We start from the raw sequence: 18211 nt of genomic DNA, 5'->3' as shown, positions 1-18211 counted from the left end.
CACACACACACACACACACACACACACACACACACACACAGAATGGGAAGCACACACAGTTGCACTCTCTCATTCCCTTTCTTGCTCTGTTTTTTCTTCATTCGTACGGGAGTAGGCTAAGCCTGAGGTCTGATGTTTTTAAGGGTATTTCTTTTTCAGTTATTCCTTTCATCAGCCCCTTATTTAGACTTTCTATCTGTTTTACTTTGTGTGTGTTTTTAGAAGACAGGATAGAGAGAGAATGAGAGAGAGAGACATAGATAAGTATTTTTAGCTCTATGACCTATTTCTCCAGTGCTACCTAACTGACTGTCAGTCAGCTCCACTGCTTTGGGACCTTGCGTGATTTCCACCGAGGAAAATTGGAATTTGTAGTTTTGTTTGGTCGCAAACTTGTAGTCCAAATGCAAAAGGTGTGGTGGGAGAATTAATCAACCCAAATCTCTCCTCTCCTCAGCGTTATTTCCTCTCTGTTGTCATTCCCCATTTATATTATTCCCAGCGTGCGTGTCCAGTGGATCCCTATCAGGAGTTGTTGAGGGTGGAGTCAACACAAACCAATGTCTGCTTCCCTCTGCAGCACTTTAATAAGGATACAGACTGAGGAGGTGGAGGGTGAGGTGGGGGCTAAGAAAACACACACACACACACATATGCACTCACACGTGCACCCACACGTGCACCCAGATACAGAGGTAGGGAATCCATCGCCATAATAAGAGGCCAAGTGCAGTGGTGATAAATCTCACCTGAAGGAGCTGTTCAGAGGCAGATTGCCTTACCCTGATGTACTGCCCTCAATACACACTGCAGCTAGCTACGGGCTACATACATCCACACACATAGACCAGCACACACAAACACAAATACTCAGCATGCTGAAATGCACGGATGAGAACATGTGTAAGTATTGCAGACAAATACCCACAAACAGAAAACGTGCACACATAGTTACATTCACACAGAGAGGCCCATGATTCAGTTTTATAGTGACTCCAAGATAACCACACCCAGTGGACAACAAGGGAGACACGCACACACACACACACGCACACACACACGTACACACACACACAGGAAATGAAACGCAACTCTTCATTAAAATCCCACGTAGCAGGTAACACAAACCTTTTGACAGATGTGACATGAGCTGCTGCTGTCTGCCCTCCTCACTTTCTGTGTGTCAAATCTCTCGTCATGTTCAAATATGCAAACAGGCAGTAGCAGACACACACGCACACATGTACACACACACACACACACACACACACACACACAGATGCAGTGCTGTGACAGCAATTTGAGCAAACTGACATTTTTCAGCTGGTTATGTGGCAGACGTCTGCTCCTGCACAGACGTCCACTCCTGCATATACCCTGCCACACACACACACACACACACACACACACACACACACACACACACACACACAAACACACACACACACACACTCCTGTCTGTCCATTTGTCTGTCTGTCACTGTCAGATAGAGTGTGTGGCCTCTTTGTCTTGGAGACTGACATGCACTCTGACACTACACACACAAACACACACACACAATGCACTCCAATGTGTGTTCCCTTTAAATTGTCGAACTGTATTTTCAGGGTGCATGTTTGCGTTTGTGCACGTGCATTGGTGTGGTTGTACGTGTGCAGCATTATCCAATGTATTTTAGTATTCACTGATATACTGTGTATATATATATATATATCTCCTTGCCACTGCAGCCTAGCAATCATCAGAAGAACAGGGAAATGTGTTCACGTGCACATGCACAGAGAATGGTAGAAGAGAGAAAAAAGACAAATCATTTCACTGAGAGAGAGAGAGAGATAGAGAGAGAGTGAGAGAGTGAGTGAGTGATTGATAGAGAGAGAGAGAGAGTAAAAATTGAATTGAGGGTGGTGAGGATGGGGGGATGTGGGGGGGGGGGGGGGGGGGGAGGGGTGGATTGGTAAGGGTTACATTGCATAGTTTAATCTGTTGAGTTCAGCCATGGAGGCTGGGTTTGGGGGGAGGGGAGGAACAGTACAGTAGGCATCCTGACCGTTCTCCACTCTGCACACACACAAACACACGCACACAAAGCTCCGTAGGCCAGACAACACCAATGTGTGTGTGCGTGTGTGTGACTGTGTGAGTAACTGCACAGATGGACAATGGTGGATGAGACAGGTGTGTCGACCAGGTGTACAGACTTGGGTCTGCAGGCGCAAGTGTTTTCACAGGCTTAAAGCTAACCCATACACACACACACACACACACACACACACACACACACACACACACACACACACACAGAGCTAACAGTCTACAGCCATTGCCTCGGCATCATTTGCTAACAAATCTAAAGTGCAAATCACTCCCATACAATCTGCCTTCAGCCCTCGTAGAGCCATTTACATTTGGAATACTTCATTTCCTCCCAGTTTAATTACCTAATTTCACCCAGTTGCAATCCACCATTAAAATGAAATCCTTTGTTGGCGTTCACGATCATTTTTTTATTTTTTAAATTGTGGACTAATTTTCATAATTTCCTCATATTTCTCATCAGTTTTTCCAATGATTCAATTTCACCTCTAGGGGGAGCCCTCTGTTTTCTCTATTGGTCGAGGAACCAGCTAATTGGTTTGGTTAATTGCACCGTAACCACAGGAATGCTACCGGCAGTGTGTGTGTGTGTCTGTCTGTTTTAGCAGTGTGTGGATTCAACACTGGACTCAGTATGTGCTGAAGTGGACGGCCTCTGCTGGATGGGGCTTGAGGAATCGCCCAGAGATTCAGACAATAGCTGACCCACCGTGGGCCTGGTGGGGTGGCTGTGCTTTTTAGGAATGCTGTATGTCTGCTGCCTGTCAGGAACACAAGTGTGTGTGTGTGTGTGTGTGTGTGTGGGTGTGCTCCCACTGTTCCCAGTTTCTTCAGTGTTTTCATGAAGGCCTCTCCCTCCCTGCTGTTTGCTTAGTGCAGGCTGAGACAGACAGCTCAATGTGAGCTAAGGATTCATACACACACATAGACCACATGCTCCAGGCGCTCCCATTCATTTTCTTCATCTAAACTTGATTTGGTGTGTGTGTGTGTCTGTGTGTGTGTCTGTGGTTGGAGCTTCATAATATTGTCTATATTGTGTTTGCATGCATGAACCTCTTTGTTATATTCCCGTGCGCATGCATGTATATTAATGTCCTTTTTAGAATGTATGTACCAGTGCATGTATTCGTTTTTTTTGTAGCATTGCTGTGTGTGTGCGTGCACATGCATGTGCACAGGTGTCCTTTGTGATGTTTTTGTGCCCTTGCACAGCACGGGCCTGTGTGATTGTCATTTCTGTCATGTCTGCCTGGACATCTTTGGTAGTCAGCTTCAGTTCATTGGAGGGTTGGCACTCCGACAGTCAATTCCTAAAGCTGCTAGTATTTCTCTCTGCCTGCGCTCGTGAGTCTGTGTGCGTTCATTAGTGTGAAATATAGCTGGAATAAACCTGCAATAGCAATAGATGTTGAGGATAATAGAAATGAAAATTATTGGAATTGTAAAATTAGTTTTCATGCACAATGAGGCGTAAACCCACTGTATGCATGTGTGTGTGTGTGTGTGTGTGTGTGTGTGTGTGTGTGTGTAAGTGTAGAATCAGGTTTCGGCTTTCCTTCATTGGCTGTGTGGTTTGATGATGGACACTTTGGTTTCTCGGTGCCTCTTCCTGTGGTCTGTGTTTTCAGTAGCTGCTGGGTTGGTCGGCCACAGGCCAGAGTGCTGCAGCCGAGACAGTTTCCCTCCACGTGGAGGAAAAATAGTAGCTGAGCCTTTCTTCCTTGTCTACAATATAGAAATAGTTCCACACTTTGGGAAATACGCTTATTCGCTTCATAACAATATATACTGTGTTAATAAGGGAGCTTTAGAGGTTTCCTGGTAGGCTGATTATTTTGTTACCTTTGGACAAATGCTAAGCTAACAGTCCCCTCCCGGCTGTAGTTTTTTGTCCATGAGCTTGGTATCAATCTTCTCATCTAACTCTCAGCAAGAAATCAAATACTTGTATGTGCATTACTCACCATGTCAAACTATTCCCTCAAGTCTCTGATTTTCTGCCACATGTACAATTCACCAGCATGTAGCTAATGCTTTATCTTTACATTATGACAGGACACATGGCTAGTGATGAACTTAGCAGAGCCACCCTGTCACCCATCAGAGTAAAAATGAAGTTGTAGCAGTGTTTAATACAGCCGGCAATTAACTATTTGCGATGTAAAGATAGAGTGGAGCAATATTTACCTGAGCAGAGAAAGTCACTCTCCCTCTGTGTGTGATGCTGTCCGAGGTTCTCCTTGCTTTGTTGACATAGCCGGGCAAGTGTGTGCATCCTTTATAGTGCATATTATTCCTGATTCATACTCCTGCGGCTGTGCGCTCATGCATTAACACGTAATTCCTTCTGATTTGGACCTGTGGTCTTTTGTCAGGTGGGCTTTGATGTATTCGATAGAGGTGATTCAATAGTTCCATATGAGTTTGGCCCAACACAACTCAATGGCTGTAAAAAAAGAAACATTAAGGAAGAGTTGGACAATAAGGTGGAGCTCCTGTGCCTAGAATTAATAAGGTTGTTGTTGTAACAGGATGCGAGGTACTATGCATCGCATTTTTTTCGTTATGAGGAGGCTCTCTGCGAGCTCCGCAAACCTGGCTCTGCGGCTCTGCGGAAGCTTTCCACAAGCTTCCCAGAAGTATTGCAACTACGGAATTGATGCAGAAGCTTAGCTGCAACCAGGCAGCAACCTCCGGTTCTGAAGAAGTGTCTTAAACTAGCATTCTCTCTACGGGCCAGCATCGGGCGACTCCTCTGGTTGCAAAACAAAGTCTAATAGTATAGAAGTCTATGAGAAAATGACTCTACTTCTCTCTTGATTTATTACCTCAGTAAACATTGGAAACATGAGTTTCGAGTAATCTAATGTGCACTTTCGTCAAACATTTATATGATCCTTCGTACAGCTGGATGTCGCTTTTATGTTCTAAACTTTCTGTGTTTTACTGAATCTATAGTTTCAAGTCTTCTTCAACACAGCGTGATGTAAATAAAGCAGGGTATGCTTTAGGGCTGGCTTACTGGGATTGACAGGTCATTGGCATTACCAGAGACGTATACAGCATCTGTACGTCACTCCTCCGCAGTCCAAATATGGTAACCTCTATTCATTGGTTGACAAAAGCCAAGATGGCGCCGTCCAAATTGCCGAACGTAAGGCTTCAAAACGGCAGTCTACAAACCAATGAGTGATGTTACGACGACTACGTTTACTTCTTATATACAGTCTGTGGAGCCAACCCTCTGGTTTCCCCCCTAGGTAAACACTGTTAGCACTATTGCCGTTGTTTGCACTGTTAGCTGCAAGCCGCCAGCTCAGCTGCCACCATGTTGAGAACTGTGGGGAGGCAATCCCTCTGCTCACAATATTGAATTCAGCACCTTTAAAGCAGTCTCAGTCTCCCACTCAGATCCATGTGGGAGTAACACGGTGCTGATTGAAGAATAGGGATGTTTCATTGCTATTCAGGCCCATATTGCACAATGAAAGATTGCATTCTAAGAAATGTTTGCTGATCACGCTCTTTCCGCCGTTGCCACCCCTTCACTGTGATTTCTGAATCAACTCCAAGAGCTGAAGATTATTATTTTACAAATTGATGTTGAGAGTCTGATTTCCTCTGGTGGCTATTTGCTGCTGAATTAAGGGTTTCATGGTGCAGAGAAATGTGCCGTTAGCCCCTCTTTTAAACGACAGCGAGCTAAAGATGAAGTGTTATCAGCGAGTCACGTCTTTTCACAGGTCGTCCTGCTCTGTTACTGCAGAGTTATCTCTCTCTTTGTCCATCTTCTCTCTCATTTAGTCTCCCTTCCTCTTCTCACCCCTTTCCTCCCCATATATTTCTGCCTCTCCCTCGTTGGATGTCACTTTCCTCTTTCTCGTTTTCTCTCCTCTGCTCATCTCATCCTCCTTCCCTCTTTCTTCAAATATCTTCTCCCAACTTCCTCTTTGCGTATATCTCCCTCTCAGCCTCCACTTAGAGTGCCTCAGCTCTTCTCCCGTGCGAGCAACCAAATAGGCAAACAGTCATGCAGCTCTCCTATCACAATATAATGAGATTGGGAGCACCCAAATTGAAAGAAGCCATTTTCTACAGCTGTCAACTTATTATCGAGAGGGGACCGGCTCATTCTCCGGCGGAGGAGAGAGGAATGAAGGTGATGTAGGGATGAAGGAGAGCTGGTTTTGAAGTGAGAGAGTTGCTGAGGCAGGAGGGGGGGCTCAGAGGTGATGAGCTGTTTTACATTTTGAATGTTGTCTTTTTTCCTCCTCTGGTTTTTCACTTTGGTCACTAGTGGAGCCTGGAAGTCCAAGTCTTTTTTTCACCATGTTCGCCTTACTGTAGTATGTAAAAAAGAAGCATGTAAGGCTTTCTGAACCTGTGTTTGTGACTGTTAGAGCACCTCTCAGTGTGTGAGCCTTTATTCTCCCTCCTCATCACTATTTATAGGTGTACTTCTGCAGGTACAAACTCTGACTTTAAATGAAGCATTTAGGTGTTGCTTTTATCCACAGTGGCTGCTTCTCTCTGGACAGGCCTCTACCCCGCTCAGTTCGTCTTCAGCTTATTGTAAACTACACGGAGGACCGCTTGCAAAGCACTAAAGCAAAGTGAAGCGAGTTGAGGAAAAGTGACGTACCTCCAACGTCGCCATTCAAATACTCTATTTGTCAAATGCTCAGCCGATTGCAGGCGCCGAGCTGCACAGAAACACATCCTCTTCAGCAGAAGGCGAGCAGTCCATTCCAAACGACACATATTGACACCCGGATCCCATCCTTTAAATGTCACACATCCAGCGATGGCCCGCAAGGTTGCAGAACTGGTTCAGGAGGTTTTGAAGATGTCGACGCACAAGCTGTCAGACCTCACCAGCATCTGCTGGGTCTTACGGGAGTTAAATTTGTCCTTATACTAACCAGGACAGTTGATTGTTGTTGACATTTTCACAAGTTTTATCCAGTTTGAGGATATTAAAGTGTAGATAATCCTCTTTCCGTTTGAGCGTCTTGTCAAAAAGTCACATCTTAATTTTGCTTTTCCTCTGCTCAAAGATGATGATCTGTTCTGTTTGTACCTTGAGAGTTTGTTGTAGTGTGTTGTAGTGGCAGATTTCAATAAGTACCTTTTCGTCTGTTAATTAGCAGATATTAAAAAACAAAAAAATGATTTCACAGATTTCAGTAAAATCTTGGACAAATTGAAGGCTTGGGCCAAGAGGGAACTGGTTAGATTTGATGCAGATAAAGCTAAAATATGAAATTCTTTTTTTGCGTTTCGGGCATTTTGTGGCTTTAAAATCTAATTATTTTTCCACTGGATCTATTAGATCATGATGAATCCATTAGGATGAGTTTGCAATTTTAAATTACCAAATTTGATCCAATCGTCACCAAATTAAAGTTGTACACCTTTTAATTTATTTTCTGTCATTATTTGCCAGATTCCTTTAGATGCAGCCTCTATGCTACACATCAAAAGTGAGTTTTCAGGTGTTGGAGATTGAGATCAAACCTTTTGTGGCTCCAGAGGGAGCTGCATGAAGTCAGATAAACGTCCTCAAGTCACTTGAGTCAGGGCTGAAAACACAAATTTGAAATCGAAAAAGAAATGCGTGTTTGTGGAGTTATCTCAAGTTATCTCAACAAAAAGAAACCTGAAACTCGCTCCTCTTTCGAGCATAACGTACCTGAATCTCTGATTGAACTGTCAGCAGTCGAGTTGCATTGTGGGTAAGGTAGGCAGCAGGTTTTGGAAAGGGAAGAAAAATGCATAGATTAAAAAGAACGATATCTCTGGTCTGACACTGTTATGCAATGCTAAATCGGCTGCACTGCACTGTATTTGTGAGGACGCTGTTGTCCCAGCACTGTAGCTCTGTGCGTATGTGTGTCGCTGTAGTTTACTGTGTCCTGTATCTACCGTCTGTATTGTGACCTTGATGGCTGCACTCAGCAGGAAGACACTAGAGAGGAGTGATTAACAGGAAAGAGAGACAAAGAGAAGACAGAGAAGTGCGAAGGAACATGCAAATAACAAAGAAGAAGTGCAGCGAGAAATGGGCAAAGTGTGAAAGGTAAACATGCAACAACAACAAGATAATCGGAAGAAAAAAGACGGAAAAAGAGATTTCTTTAAAAGACTGAGAAGTGGAGAGGGAGTGAGAGAGGATGTAGGGGGGAGAGGAGCAGTGACTCACCACACATCTATCATTTTTTTCCCTTTTTCTTCTTCTCCCTACAGGCAATCTGGAGGTGCAGTCATCAAGAACAGGTAAGAGAGAGGAGGGGAGACGGGAGGGAGGGAGGGAGGGAGGAACAAAGAGAAGAATATTACACTGAATCTTAATCAAACTCACACTTGTACAGGTGAGAAGATACAGTGCAATGAGTGCACACATTGTCCTCACGGTGAAAAATGTGTTACTGTAACTTCCATGTGTGTGACTGTGTGGCTTGAACAGTGCGGTCGTCTGCTGTGACCCAGGTTAATATGACCGCACACACACACCCTCAATCACACCATAACTGCTCATGATTGACCAGGCGATGCCCCTTTTGGCTTTACACACGTGCACCAACCCTTAGAAGTGTGTTTAACCCATAAGAACCCAGAACAAAATATGGGGGATATAAAACAGACTAAATGAAACACGTGTAACACATTTCTGAAAATATTTTCTAAATACTACCCTCTAGAGTCAAGGATCTGAAATGTTAGATATGTCACGATGGGCGTTTACGTATAAATGCACTCCTCTTGGCTAGTTCTGCCAAATGTGCTCACCAGCCAGGCAGCCATTTTGGAAGTGATGTCATTGGTACACAAACGAACTCACTGTCACATGACCTCACCAGGATGTTCAGTATGTGTCACTTAGGGACTTCAAGAGTTAAAATCAAGGATAAAACTGAAAAAGGACATTTAAAGTGTCTGGGACAACTGTGTCACCGTGGATTCTTATTTGTGCTTGCACACACACACACACACACACACACTTGCCCTACACCTGTCCATGAAACTCCCTTTTTATGACTCACACAAACACACACCATTGTGCTTGCTAATTTTGGACTGTATTCCCTCTTTGGCGTTCACCTTTGACCCCGTCACACACCCTCCTTCTTTCTATTCTCCCTCATCCTCCTCCTCCTCTTCCTCCTGTCTTTATCCTCTCAGTCTTGGTGAGGAGTTCTATAAGGAGGCCATTGAACACTGTCGCAGCTACAATGCCCGTCTGTGCGCAGAGCGCTCCATGCGTCTCCCCTTCCTGGACTCCCAGACCGGCGTGGCCCAGAGCAACTGCTACATCTGGATGGAGAAGAACCACCGCGGACCAGGTGTGTGTCTCTCAGGGTGTGTGTGTGTGTGTTTTCATACCGTGTCAGGATAAAGTGGCTGGCTGAGGCTTGAGAAGCTCTTCAGAGCTCTCTTCTTTGTTGTGTTGCGTTTACCAGCTGTTGTGCTAAACAAATTATTTTCTCTGCGTCATTCGTCTCACAGCTTCATTCCCCTTCCTCTGCTCTGCTTGTTTCTCGTCTCCTTTTTCCTCTCACCTCTCCCTCATTTCCTCCCCCCTCGTTTCCAGGCCTCCTACCTTTCACACCTTAACTTCTTTCTTTACTTTCCCCAACGGTTGTTTCCTCATCGCTCTCTCTTTCTCTGTAACATCAGTGTATTTTGGCAGTGAATCAGACAACCCTGTAGGCAATGATACGCCGCTGGCACCAACTCTTCCAGAGAGAGAGTGTGTGTGTGTGTGTGTGTGTGTGTGTGTGAACTTGTGCATGAGTGTGTTAACGTTTTGAGTTTGTAGGCTTTGCTTGGTGTCTGTTTGTTAGTTAGTTAGTTTTTGGTTATAACTTGCATTTGCATAGAATAGTGTTGAATTAAATAGAGTTGCATGAGTTAAAGATTACATTTTTATTACTATTTGATGCATTTTTAATGGCTGATTATTTTCCAAAACCAACAAAAAGTAGTTTATATTTAAAAACTGTATTAATAATGACACATCTTTGGTGAGGAAACATGTACAAGACCATAACATACAGCCATTTACGCCAAAGCCTTTTATAGCCATGCAAGAGTTCAGACAGTTCAACTATTAGATGGATTAAGACTTTTATACAGTAATTCATGGTTCCCAGATAATGAATGCCCCAATTAACTATGACTTTCCCATTTTGTGGTGCAGACTGAAATGTCTCCATTGGATCAAATTTAAATGAAATTTGGTTCAGAAGTTTACGTCTCTCTCAGGTTAAATTCTATAACTTTTGTGATATCTGAAAGCACCGGAAAAACGAACGTCATTCCCGTCATCCTTAGCGGTACTACAATAAACTATGATGTGTTGGCGTTTATCTCAACTCACTGCTTTGTGTAAATGTAGACATTTTGAATGTTAATATTCTAGCACATCAGACTCTGACTATCTATTCATCTTATCATCCATTTTTCGTGCTTTCATTCACTAACTAACGTCCGGATCGTGGCAGCGTGTCTTGTAACCGAGCTGTGTTTGTATTCCTCTGTGTTTCAGGTCATGCTCCAGGTCAGTTGTACACATATCCCGCTCGCTGCTGGCGGAAGAAGAGACGGCTAAACATCCTGGAGGACCCGCGGCTTGTACCGATCGAGTTCAAGATCGGTAATTAACGAGCAATTTTTTGATAACTTTTACCATTGACAGAGTTGTGCGATTGATACTGGTTTAAAAAAATCCATCTTTATTCCACATCCTACGATGGTGTCACATAACTTGGAATTGGGTATTTAAAAAATGTTCTGTGGATTTGACCAATGTTTGGCTGCACATCACATCCACTTTCTTCTAATTTTGAAATAACTTTAACACTTACAGAAATGGCTCACAGCTCTGTTCATAATTAAAAGACAGTTTTATGCATAGCCATAGTTTTTAGTTAAACAATTCAGAATAAAATTGAACTTTTTGCTTATTTACTTACACTCTACAAGGTGGTTGTATGAAATGACAAGCAATACACAAACATATGGTATTTTAGACATATTACAGAGGATCACTTCAGCGTCTGTACGCTGCAGAAGTCCTTGTGCCGTCATGAAGCAGCCACATTCAGTTTCCTCGGGGCACTGTCAGCTCAACTGAGCATGTCAGCGTGAATGAGAGACTTCTGCTGTTTTCTGATTGCGACTGTCTCGTTCTCCAGACTACGAGGCTTCTCTAAAGAAGGAGGGGGGCGTCCCAGATGGTCCCGTGTTGGAGTCGCTGCTCGCCGGGGAAACCCTGGACAAGAAGGTAGAAACCAAGGAAGAAGAGCCAATGAGCGAGTGTCAGGTGAGACTCTCGTTTCTCTTTCTTCCCTCTCTCTCATTTCCTCTCTTCTGTACTTTGTTGTTCCCTGTGTCTTGTTCGTATGTCAGGCTGTCTGTGTTTGTGTGTCTTTGTCTTTTTCTCTGCCTTTGTCTCTCTCTCTCCGAGTGTGTGTTTTGGCATTGACACAAGCTCCCGCAGCTCTGACAGCTCCCTCCTGGCACTGGGTCACAAGTGTGTGTGCGTGAGTGTGTGCTTGTAATTGTGTGTGACTGCACTGCAGTCATTCTCGGTGTTTTACCGGGATTCCGCTCACGTGTTTTACAGGCCGAACTTGTGAGCTGTTATTTGAGGGACGTTTATGCAGCATGTTGCACTCAGTAACTTCTGAGCGAAAACTTGCCCATCTGGCTGGAGTATTTCACCAGCTCGAGGCAGTTGCTCTAGTATTCAGACGGACAGCTAATCAATCAGCTGTTGAGTGAATGGTCCTCACAGTGGCCCTTAGAGAGATAGAGAAGTTTTTGGGGCCTCTAATCCGGGGCTTCCCCTGACTCCAGCCCAGCCAGTCATGCGCACACTCAGCTCTTCCCTCGCTGCTTATCATCTTCAGATGTTTCCCAGTCTTTTTAGAAAATAAACCTTTTATTTTCCTTCACTGAGGACAAGAAAAACTAAAACCCTCTTGTCGTAAAGAGTCCACCGTAACATGAAGTTCAGTGTATTTGTCCTGAGGCGCACGACAAAGCCTGTGAAAACAGCTGTAGACAATTTTTGCATTATGGGAGATGTGAGATCCAGTGTTTTTGGAGCTTTACTCATATTAAGGACGAAGAATAGGGATATCTTGGCCTCTGCTGCTTTATTATCTTTTTTAATGTGCCTCTTGTGAGTCTGCTGACATATAGAAGTGCAATCCTAAATTGCGTGGTGCACCCCTTTAATTGAGGAAGTCTTTAACCGCATCTTTTATTGCAATTAAATGGTGACACATTTGGCTATATTTAGTAATGCAATGGTTCTGCTCTTAAGGTTGTTTCCTGCAGTGGGATTATGCAAATACTCTCAAAATCAGCAGGAAGACGTGCAATTTCATGCGGAGCAGCACAAAAGCAAGTAGAGGCCGAGATGGTTGAGAGGAAAGCAAAGAAAAGAGAGGAAAAGGTAAATAAAGGAAAGGAAACTAACTTACCTCTCTGACAGTCCATCTGTCTCTCTGTCTCTCTGTCTCTCGTCCGTAGAAGCTGCTGGTCGGGGATTTCCCTCATGAGCTGGAGGGGGACGAGATAGAGGAAGACGTCCCGAAACGCAAGAACCGTACCAAAGCACGGGTAAAGCACAAATGATATTTCAATATTCATCTCTTTTTTTCTCCCCTGGTCATTTTATCCTGAACAATTAGCCACAATATAAACTGTTTGGCTGTTAGTGCAGAAGAGTGACGCTCGGAAAGTCTGCCGACTTGACCCGGATCAAGCTCGGAGTCAAACTGCGATGTGAAAGTTCAGCCTGTCGGACACAGAGCATAAGGAGTACTGATTTAGATTACACTATAAAATGACAGCCCTTCAGTTATTCTGATTTAAATGGAATCTGCTACATTTGCACAACACATATAAGAGTATAGTGTAAGAGCCCTGTGTTGCTGGTGTCGAAATGAATCTTAGAAGTATTAAATTAAAGCCTTTATTCCAATACAGTATATACATGGAGACATTGTACTAATTGCATCTACAGAAATGGCACTTTGTTTTTCTGGTGTGAGGTTATGATAGGTTTAATTTATTGTGACTTTGACTTCTCCGTATTCCTGAGTCTGCAACAATTATTAATACATGCAAATGCTTTCAGAGATTTGAAATCATGCTGAGACAACCTTTTTTTCTTTTTTTACAACTTTGATTAGATCAAACAGGGTCCCCACACACACACACTCTCTTTTTGGGTGTCTTATGGGAAGATAATCAAGTGTTAACAATGTATTCTGAAAATCATCACACACGTACACATGCTCACACACAGACACCAGGGTTGCTAATTGGAGCTGTTGCTCCCCTGCTAGGTGTCATCAGCCCCCTCCTGCTGGAAGTGGAGCTTTACACTGAGAGCAGATGATTACAGTAGAATGCAAGCATGTGTGTATGTGTGTGTAGACACTTGAACACACAAGTGAAGAGTGTGCTGTCACGCTGTTTTTATCATGTGTGTGTGTGTGTGTGTGTGTGTGTCTGCAGGACTTGTGTAACAAGTGTTGAAGTTTAAACTTTTTGTTTGTATCTTGAGTACATGTATGATTTTGCATGTGGCTGTCTGAGTTCTCACAAGTGTGTGTGTGTGTGTTTGTGTGTGTGTGTGTGTGTGTGGGGGGGGTCTCTGCAGGCCTATGGTGTCGGGGGCATGAGGAAGAGACAAGAGCCGGCTGCCATTGAAGACAGAGACAAGCCCTACGTCTGTGACAGTGAGCGTTGCAACTTTATTTCTTTATTCCTGTTTCTCCTCATACTTTTACAGATAACTCATTTTATACACTGTGTGTGTTTGTGTGTGTTACAGTCTGTGGAAAGCGCTATAAGAACCGCCCAGGGCTGAGTTACCATTACACTCACACACACCTGGCAGATGAGGAGGGGGAAGAAGACTCGGAGCGACACACACTACCCTTCCAGCGCAAGAACAACCACAAGCGTGAGTCTGCTGTCTGAATATTAAAGTCACTTGAAGTCCTCCAGTTGTCCATCATCATCCATTTTTTACTTACATGCGGAGTGTTTTGGTTTTAGCAGTTTCCGGATCATTCCAACGATCCTTAATAATCAGAATATCATCAAGGGGCTATTGATCGCCCTGGAGTTCCTCCTACTGCATTATAGATAGTTAGACAGCTGGCTGAGCCAAATTTGAAAGTGAGCACTTGTGTGGATGAAAGATAAGATTTCCCCCCAGTGGAGCACTGAGTTGAGCGGACTTCTTCAGCTCTCCCTGATTCCCTTTTCAGACTGACGCAGTGACGCAGGTTAAAACTGTGATCGCGGTCTGCCGAAATGGGTCACCGTCCGACCGTCCGACTTGGCTTCTTGACCCGACTCTTGACCTCGGTTAAACAAGTGTCGGACGCTGGCTTTGGTAAACAGGCTTTGTGTTTATGCAGCTACAGTTGGGAGCTTCTGTAGAGACAAGGATTCAAGGACAATGTATTGTCATTTTGCAACACAGGGTTGCACAAACAAAATGCAGTTGTAGTCGATTCGATACACAAGTAAAAACATGACAAACAACAAAACAAAAACAGTAGTACATATGCGTTTTTTAAAATTAGCATCAGGAGGAATGCAAACAGCAGCAACAAAACAATTTTCTGGGCAATATGGCCGACATCTTCACATAAAAAATTAGACATCAGGGAAACACCGTCCATCAACTTGGACTATGTTCAAGCACCAAGCATCATTGATGTAAACAGAGTCCGCCTCCTCTCGATCCGCTTGATCCGGGATGCTACAATGGAGCCAGGTCTGTGTAAAGATGTGGGCTCAACATTCACCGACCTCCAGTTGCTGAGTTGGCCAGGGACCAGATCGGGTGGTGGAAGAGTTTTAGGTCCTAGCTTGGTTGGCTTAGTTTCATCATCTCGGCTCTCCTCCCTCTCAACTCCGCTTCAGTGGCGTTTGGCCCGGCAGGTCTGGCTCGCTGGTCAGCCGTGGGCAGTTATCGTCTCAAGGTCCACTCCCCACGAATGAATCCAATCCTCAAGCTTCCTTCTCCAATGTTGATGAGCGTGTTCTGTCATATGCCATTAGAGCTCCAGCAGTAAAGACAAAAAGACAACAAATTAAGACAAAAATGTAGCAAAATCCATCGGAGCTACCGATCGCAGCGTGTACCTGCCCCCGTTGCCATAGCCATGACCACAAGGATTAATCTCTTATGTGAAAGGGGACAAACGGGGGTTAATCGTGCATTGAGTAGAGCTGCCTCATATTTGTGTCTCCTGCATTAAAAGTGGGTTTACTCTGTTGGATTCCATGTGGATAGCCAGAAGATGTGTCACCGCTTCTATTGAAGGATGCTTGCACATGACAACTTAAAATTTGCATGGTTGCCCCAAAGCTAACTTAGCTCGAGGGTAATTCTACCTTTCTTTTCAAAGAATGTAGTATTTAACCTTTCAGTGTCTGGGCTGCTGTAGCCCACGGCTCAAGCCACAGCCAGACCTCTTGTGTTAATGGTCTGACACTCAGTTAAAATGCAGAACCAGCTAGCCTTCATAATAATATATAGAAAGAAAAATGAGATAACTATTTACATGCAGTAGAAGCACGGTAAACAGTATGCTGTATAATAAAATTCTGACTTCACATTACAGCAACAATGAACAGTATTGCTCTCATTTAGAAAAACTGGAATGGATGTTCATCTTTACATTTTCAATCAGTCATCCACCTATATGAGTTAATGTAACACTTGACAGAGTTTGAACAGCGGCTGCAAAGATGCATCATCTCAACGAGGCAACAAACAGCTCCTCAATCAACAATCTTCAACTGTAAATGACCGTCAGTGAACAAACACCAGTCAAACACTCTGAGAAATTACCAGCACACTCTACAACGTCGGCTGTATGTACCTTTCAGTTTGCAGCGCACAGTATGGGTGCAGCTATCAAATGCTTAATGACTATCCATGAACGCATCGGTCCAGTATTTCATGAGGTAGTGATGACGACTCAAGCTCAATGCTTGCTAATGTCTTCGTTGATCCCCTGACTTTTCCTCTAGCGCCACCGTGACATTCACATTTATGGTTTTAAGTGACAAAACCAATGACATTCTGCTAATAAGCCTCAGCTGTACTTTGTGTTTAGCGCTTATTAGCAAGTGTTAGCATGACAATGCACTAAATTAAGATGATAAACATGGTTAACATTACACCTGCCTAGCATCAGCGTTGCCATTGTGAGCTTGTTAGCAGGCTGACGTTAGCATTTAGCTCAAAACACCTCTGTGGCTGTATTCCGTAAGTGCAGCCTCACTGAGCCGATAGCATGGCTGTAGACCCTTCTCTTGATTTTAAGGGATGCAAGGTATCATGCATTTTACTTTACGTCACAACAATGAATCATTGACGTGGAGACAAACATTGGGAGCATATACATCAGTTACTCGTATCCTGAAGGCCCCAGCCTAGTATCTCAGGAATTATATTTCGTTTTGACAATTCTACACCCAACGATTTACATCCAGTGATAATGTTCGGATCCAGTTCAGGGTGTAGTTTTTCCTCGATGAAACAGGACCAACATGTCCGACCACAGGAAATCGACCGGCAGCTGACTCTAAACAAACATGTAGCTGCCATTTGTCCGTTTCATTTTTAGAAAGCAAGAATTTGAAAAAAACATTTGCATTGGCTGTGAAGAAAACTAAACAAACGTTGCCATAATTTTGAGTTTTGCAGCATCATCCAATATCAACATTCTTTGGCAATGAGCTTTGAAGGCCATCACCTTATGAAGTCAGTGCACAGTCTGCAAAGTCATAATTTTATCGGAGTTAAACATTTTTAAGTTTTCCGTCCGCCAATGACGATGGCTTTATTCCATGTAGGTGCTCCAATAAGCCTGCATATATCAACCATGTCTTGGCACCATAGATGGAACATTTTAATGGAATGTGGCCACTAAAAATGTCATTACTTACCACCTGCGTTGGACAAGTTTTAATGTCCATCATGAAAAATGTCTCATGTACATCTGGCTCTGAGACATTTACTCCCGCTGAATACTGGTCACATCATTCCCTGTGGGACTTTCGGCTTATATTTAATGAGATGAACTGCAGGAAGTAAGAGTTATTGCGCTTTGGCAGACTTCCTTGAGGCTGTAAAGGGGCCGAGTGCAAAACCTGGAGGCATCCAGGTTTGTGCGGCCATTTAAATAGTAGAGCATGATTGTCCAGAATCACTGCGCAGTAAAAAGCATTGAATGGTAGTGTACATAAAGGTAGGCATCCCAGGATTGCACTTAGCGCTAGGCTACAAAGGTTCTGCTAAACGTATCAAGGGTGCCATAAGAAAGCAATAAATGCCAGTGAACAACAAGTAAAGCAAATATTTAGGTTTCTGCAAACAGGTTGTGAATCAGACCTCAATCCTCCTGTCAGCTTGCAGCATCCACACTAACCAAATTGATCGCCGTCTTTGTTTCTTGTGGCTATTTATTTTCACCCCCAGGGCTTTTCTATCGGCGCGCGTTTTTTGTTCGTCATTATCTTCTGTCTGCGTGATTTTGTTTATTTTTGGGCAACTTACTTTAAGGACAATAGCATGCATTTATCCTGCGGGAGATTGTGTTTTGGTCAGTAATCGTTAGTAAAAAAAAAAAAAGAGGGAGATAGCTGTGGACATTTGAAAAGGGAGCGCAGACGATTCATCCACTTTCTTTGTTCCTCCGGTTCTTAAAACAAGCAATTTGCTCACAATAAAACGCAGATAAACACACAAAAACATATACATATCCACGTAGTCTGTGCAGGCTGCTCTACAACAATGTCCACACTGAAACTATGCTGCCTCTCCGTTAATTGGCAGTGTGTGTTTTTAAATTGGCCTGTCTGACGATAAGACTGGCCCAGTATTTGTGTGTGTTTGTGTGTGTGTGTGTGTGGCCATGCTGCAGTCTTAGGTCTCTCCAGTGGAGGAGAGCAAGGGAGACAGCATTTGAATCGTTTAATATCCCCCATCACTCCCTCCCAAACAGTCAGTAATCACACACACACACACACACACACACACACACACACACACACACACAC

At 43.8% G+C, this 18211-nt stretch overlaps 1 protein-coding gene across 4 annotated transcripts in view; it reads left to right on the top strand.

Moving 5' to 3' along the window:
- dpf1 (double PHD fingers 1) overlaps positions 1-18211 on the top strand; it is a 36248-nt gene that overhangs the window by 3510 nt on the left and 14527 nt on the right. Inside the window, exons 1-8 of one of the 4 annotated variants that reach the window (XM_031860782.1) lie at positions 1956-8180; positions 8348-8377; positions 9284-9444; positions 10650-10757; positions 11299-11426; positions 12644-12733; positions 13782-13860; positions 13956-14087. In XM_031860782.1, coding sequence (XP_031716642.1) covers positions 8131-8180; positions 8348-8377; positions 9284-9444; positions 10650-10757; positions 11299-11426; positions 12644-12733; positions 13782-13860; positions 13956-14087 — 778 coding nt within the window. In that variant the 5' untranslated portion in view covers positions 1956-8130. Of the gene's footprint in view, positions 1-1955; positions 8378-9283; positions 9445-10649; positions 10758-11298; positions 11427-12643; positions 12734-13781; positions 13861-13955; positions 14088-18211 lie in introns of those variants that run through there. The other 3 variants (XM_031860781.1, XM_031860780.1, XM_031860779.1) reach the window with 3 other exon arrangements.

The sequence above is a fragment of the Anarrhichthys ocellatus genome, unplaced genomic scaffold (genome assembly GCF_004355925.1).
Source record: "Anarrhichthys ocellatus isolate YVR2014 unplaced genomic scaffold, GSC_Weel_1.0 scaffold24, whole genome shotgun sequence".
NCBI classification, from domain to species: Eukaryota; Metazoa; Chordata; class Actinopteri; order Perciformes; family Anarhichadidae; genus Anarrhichthys; species Anarrhichthys ocellatus.
The sequence above is the reverse complement of the archived record's forward strand: the minus strand, read 5'-3'. Positions and strand labels throughout refer to the sequence as shown.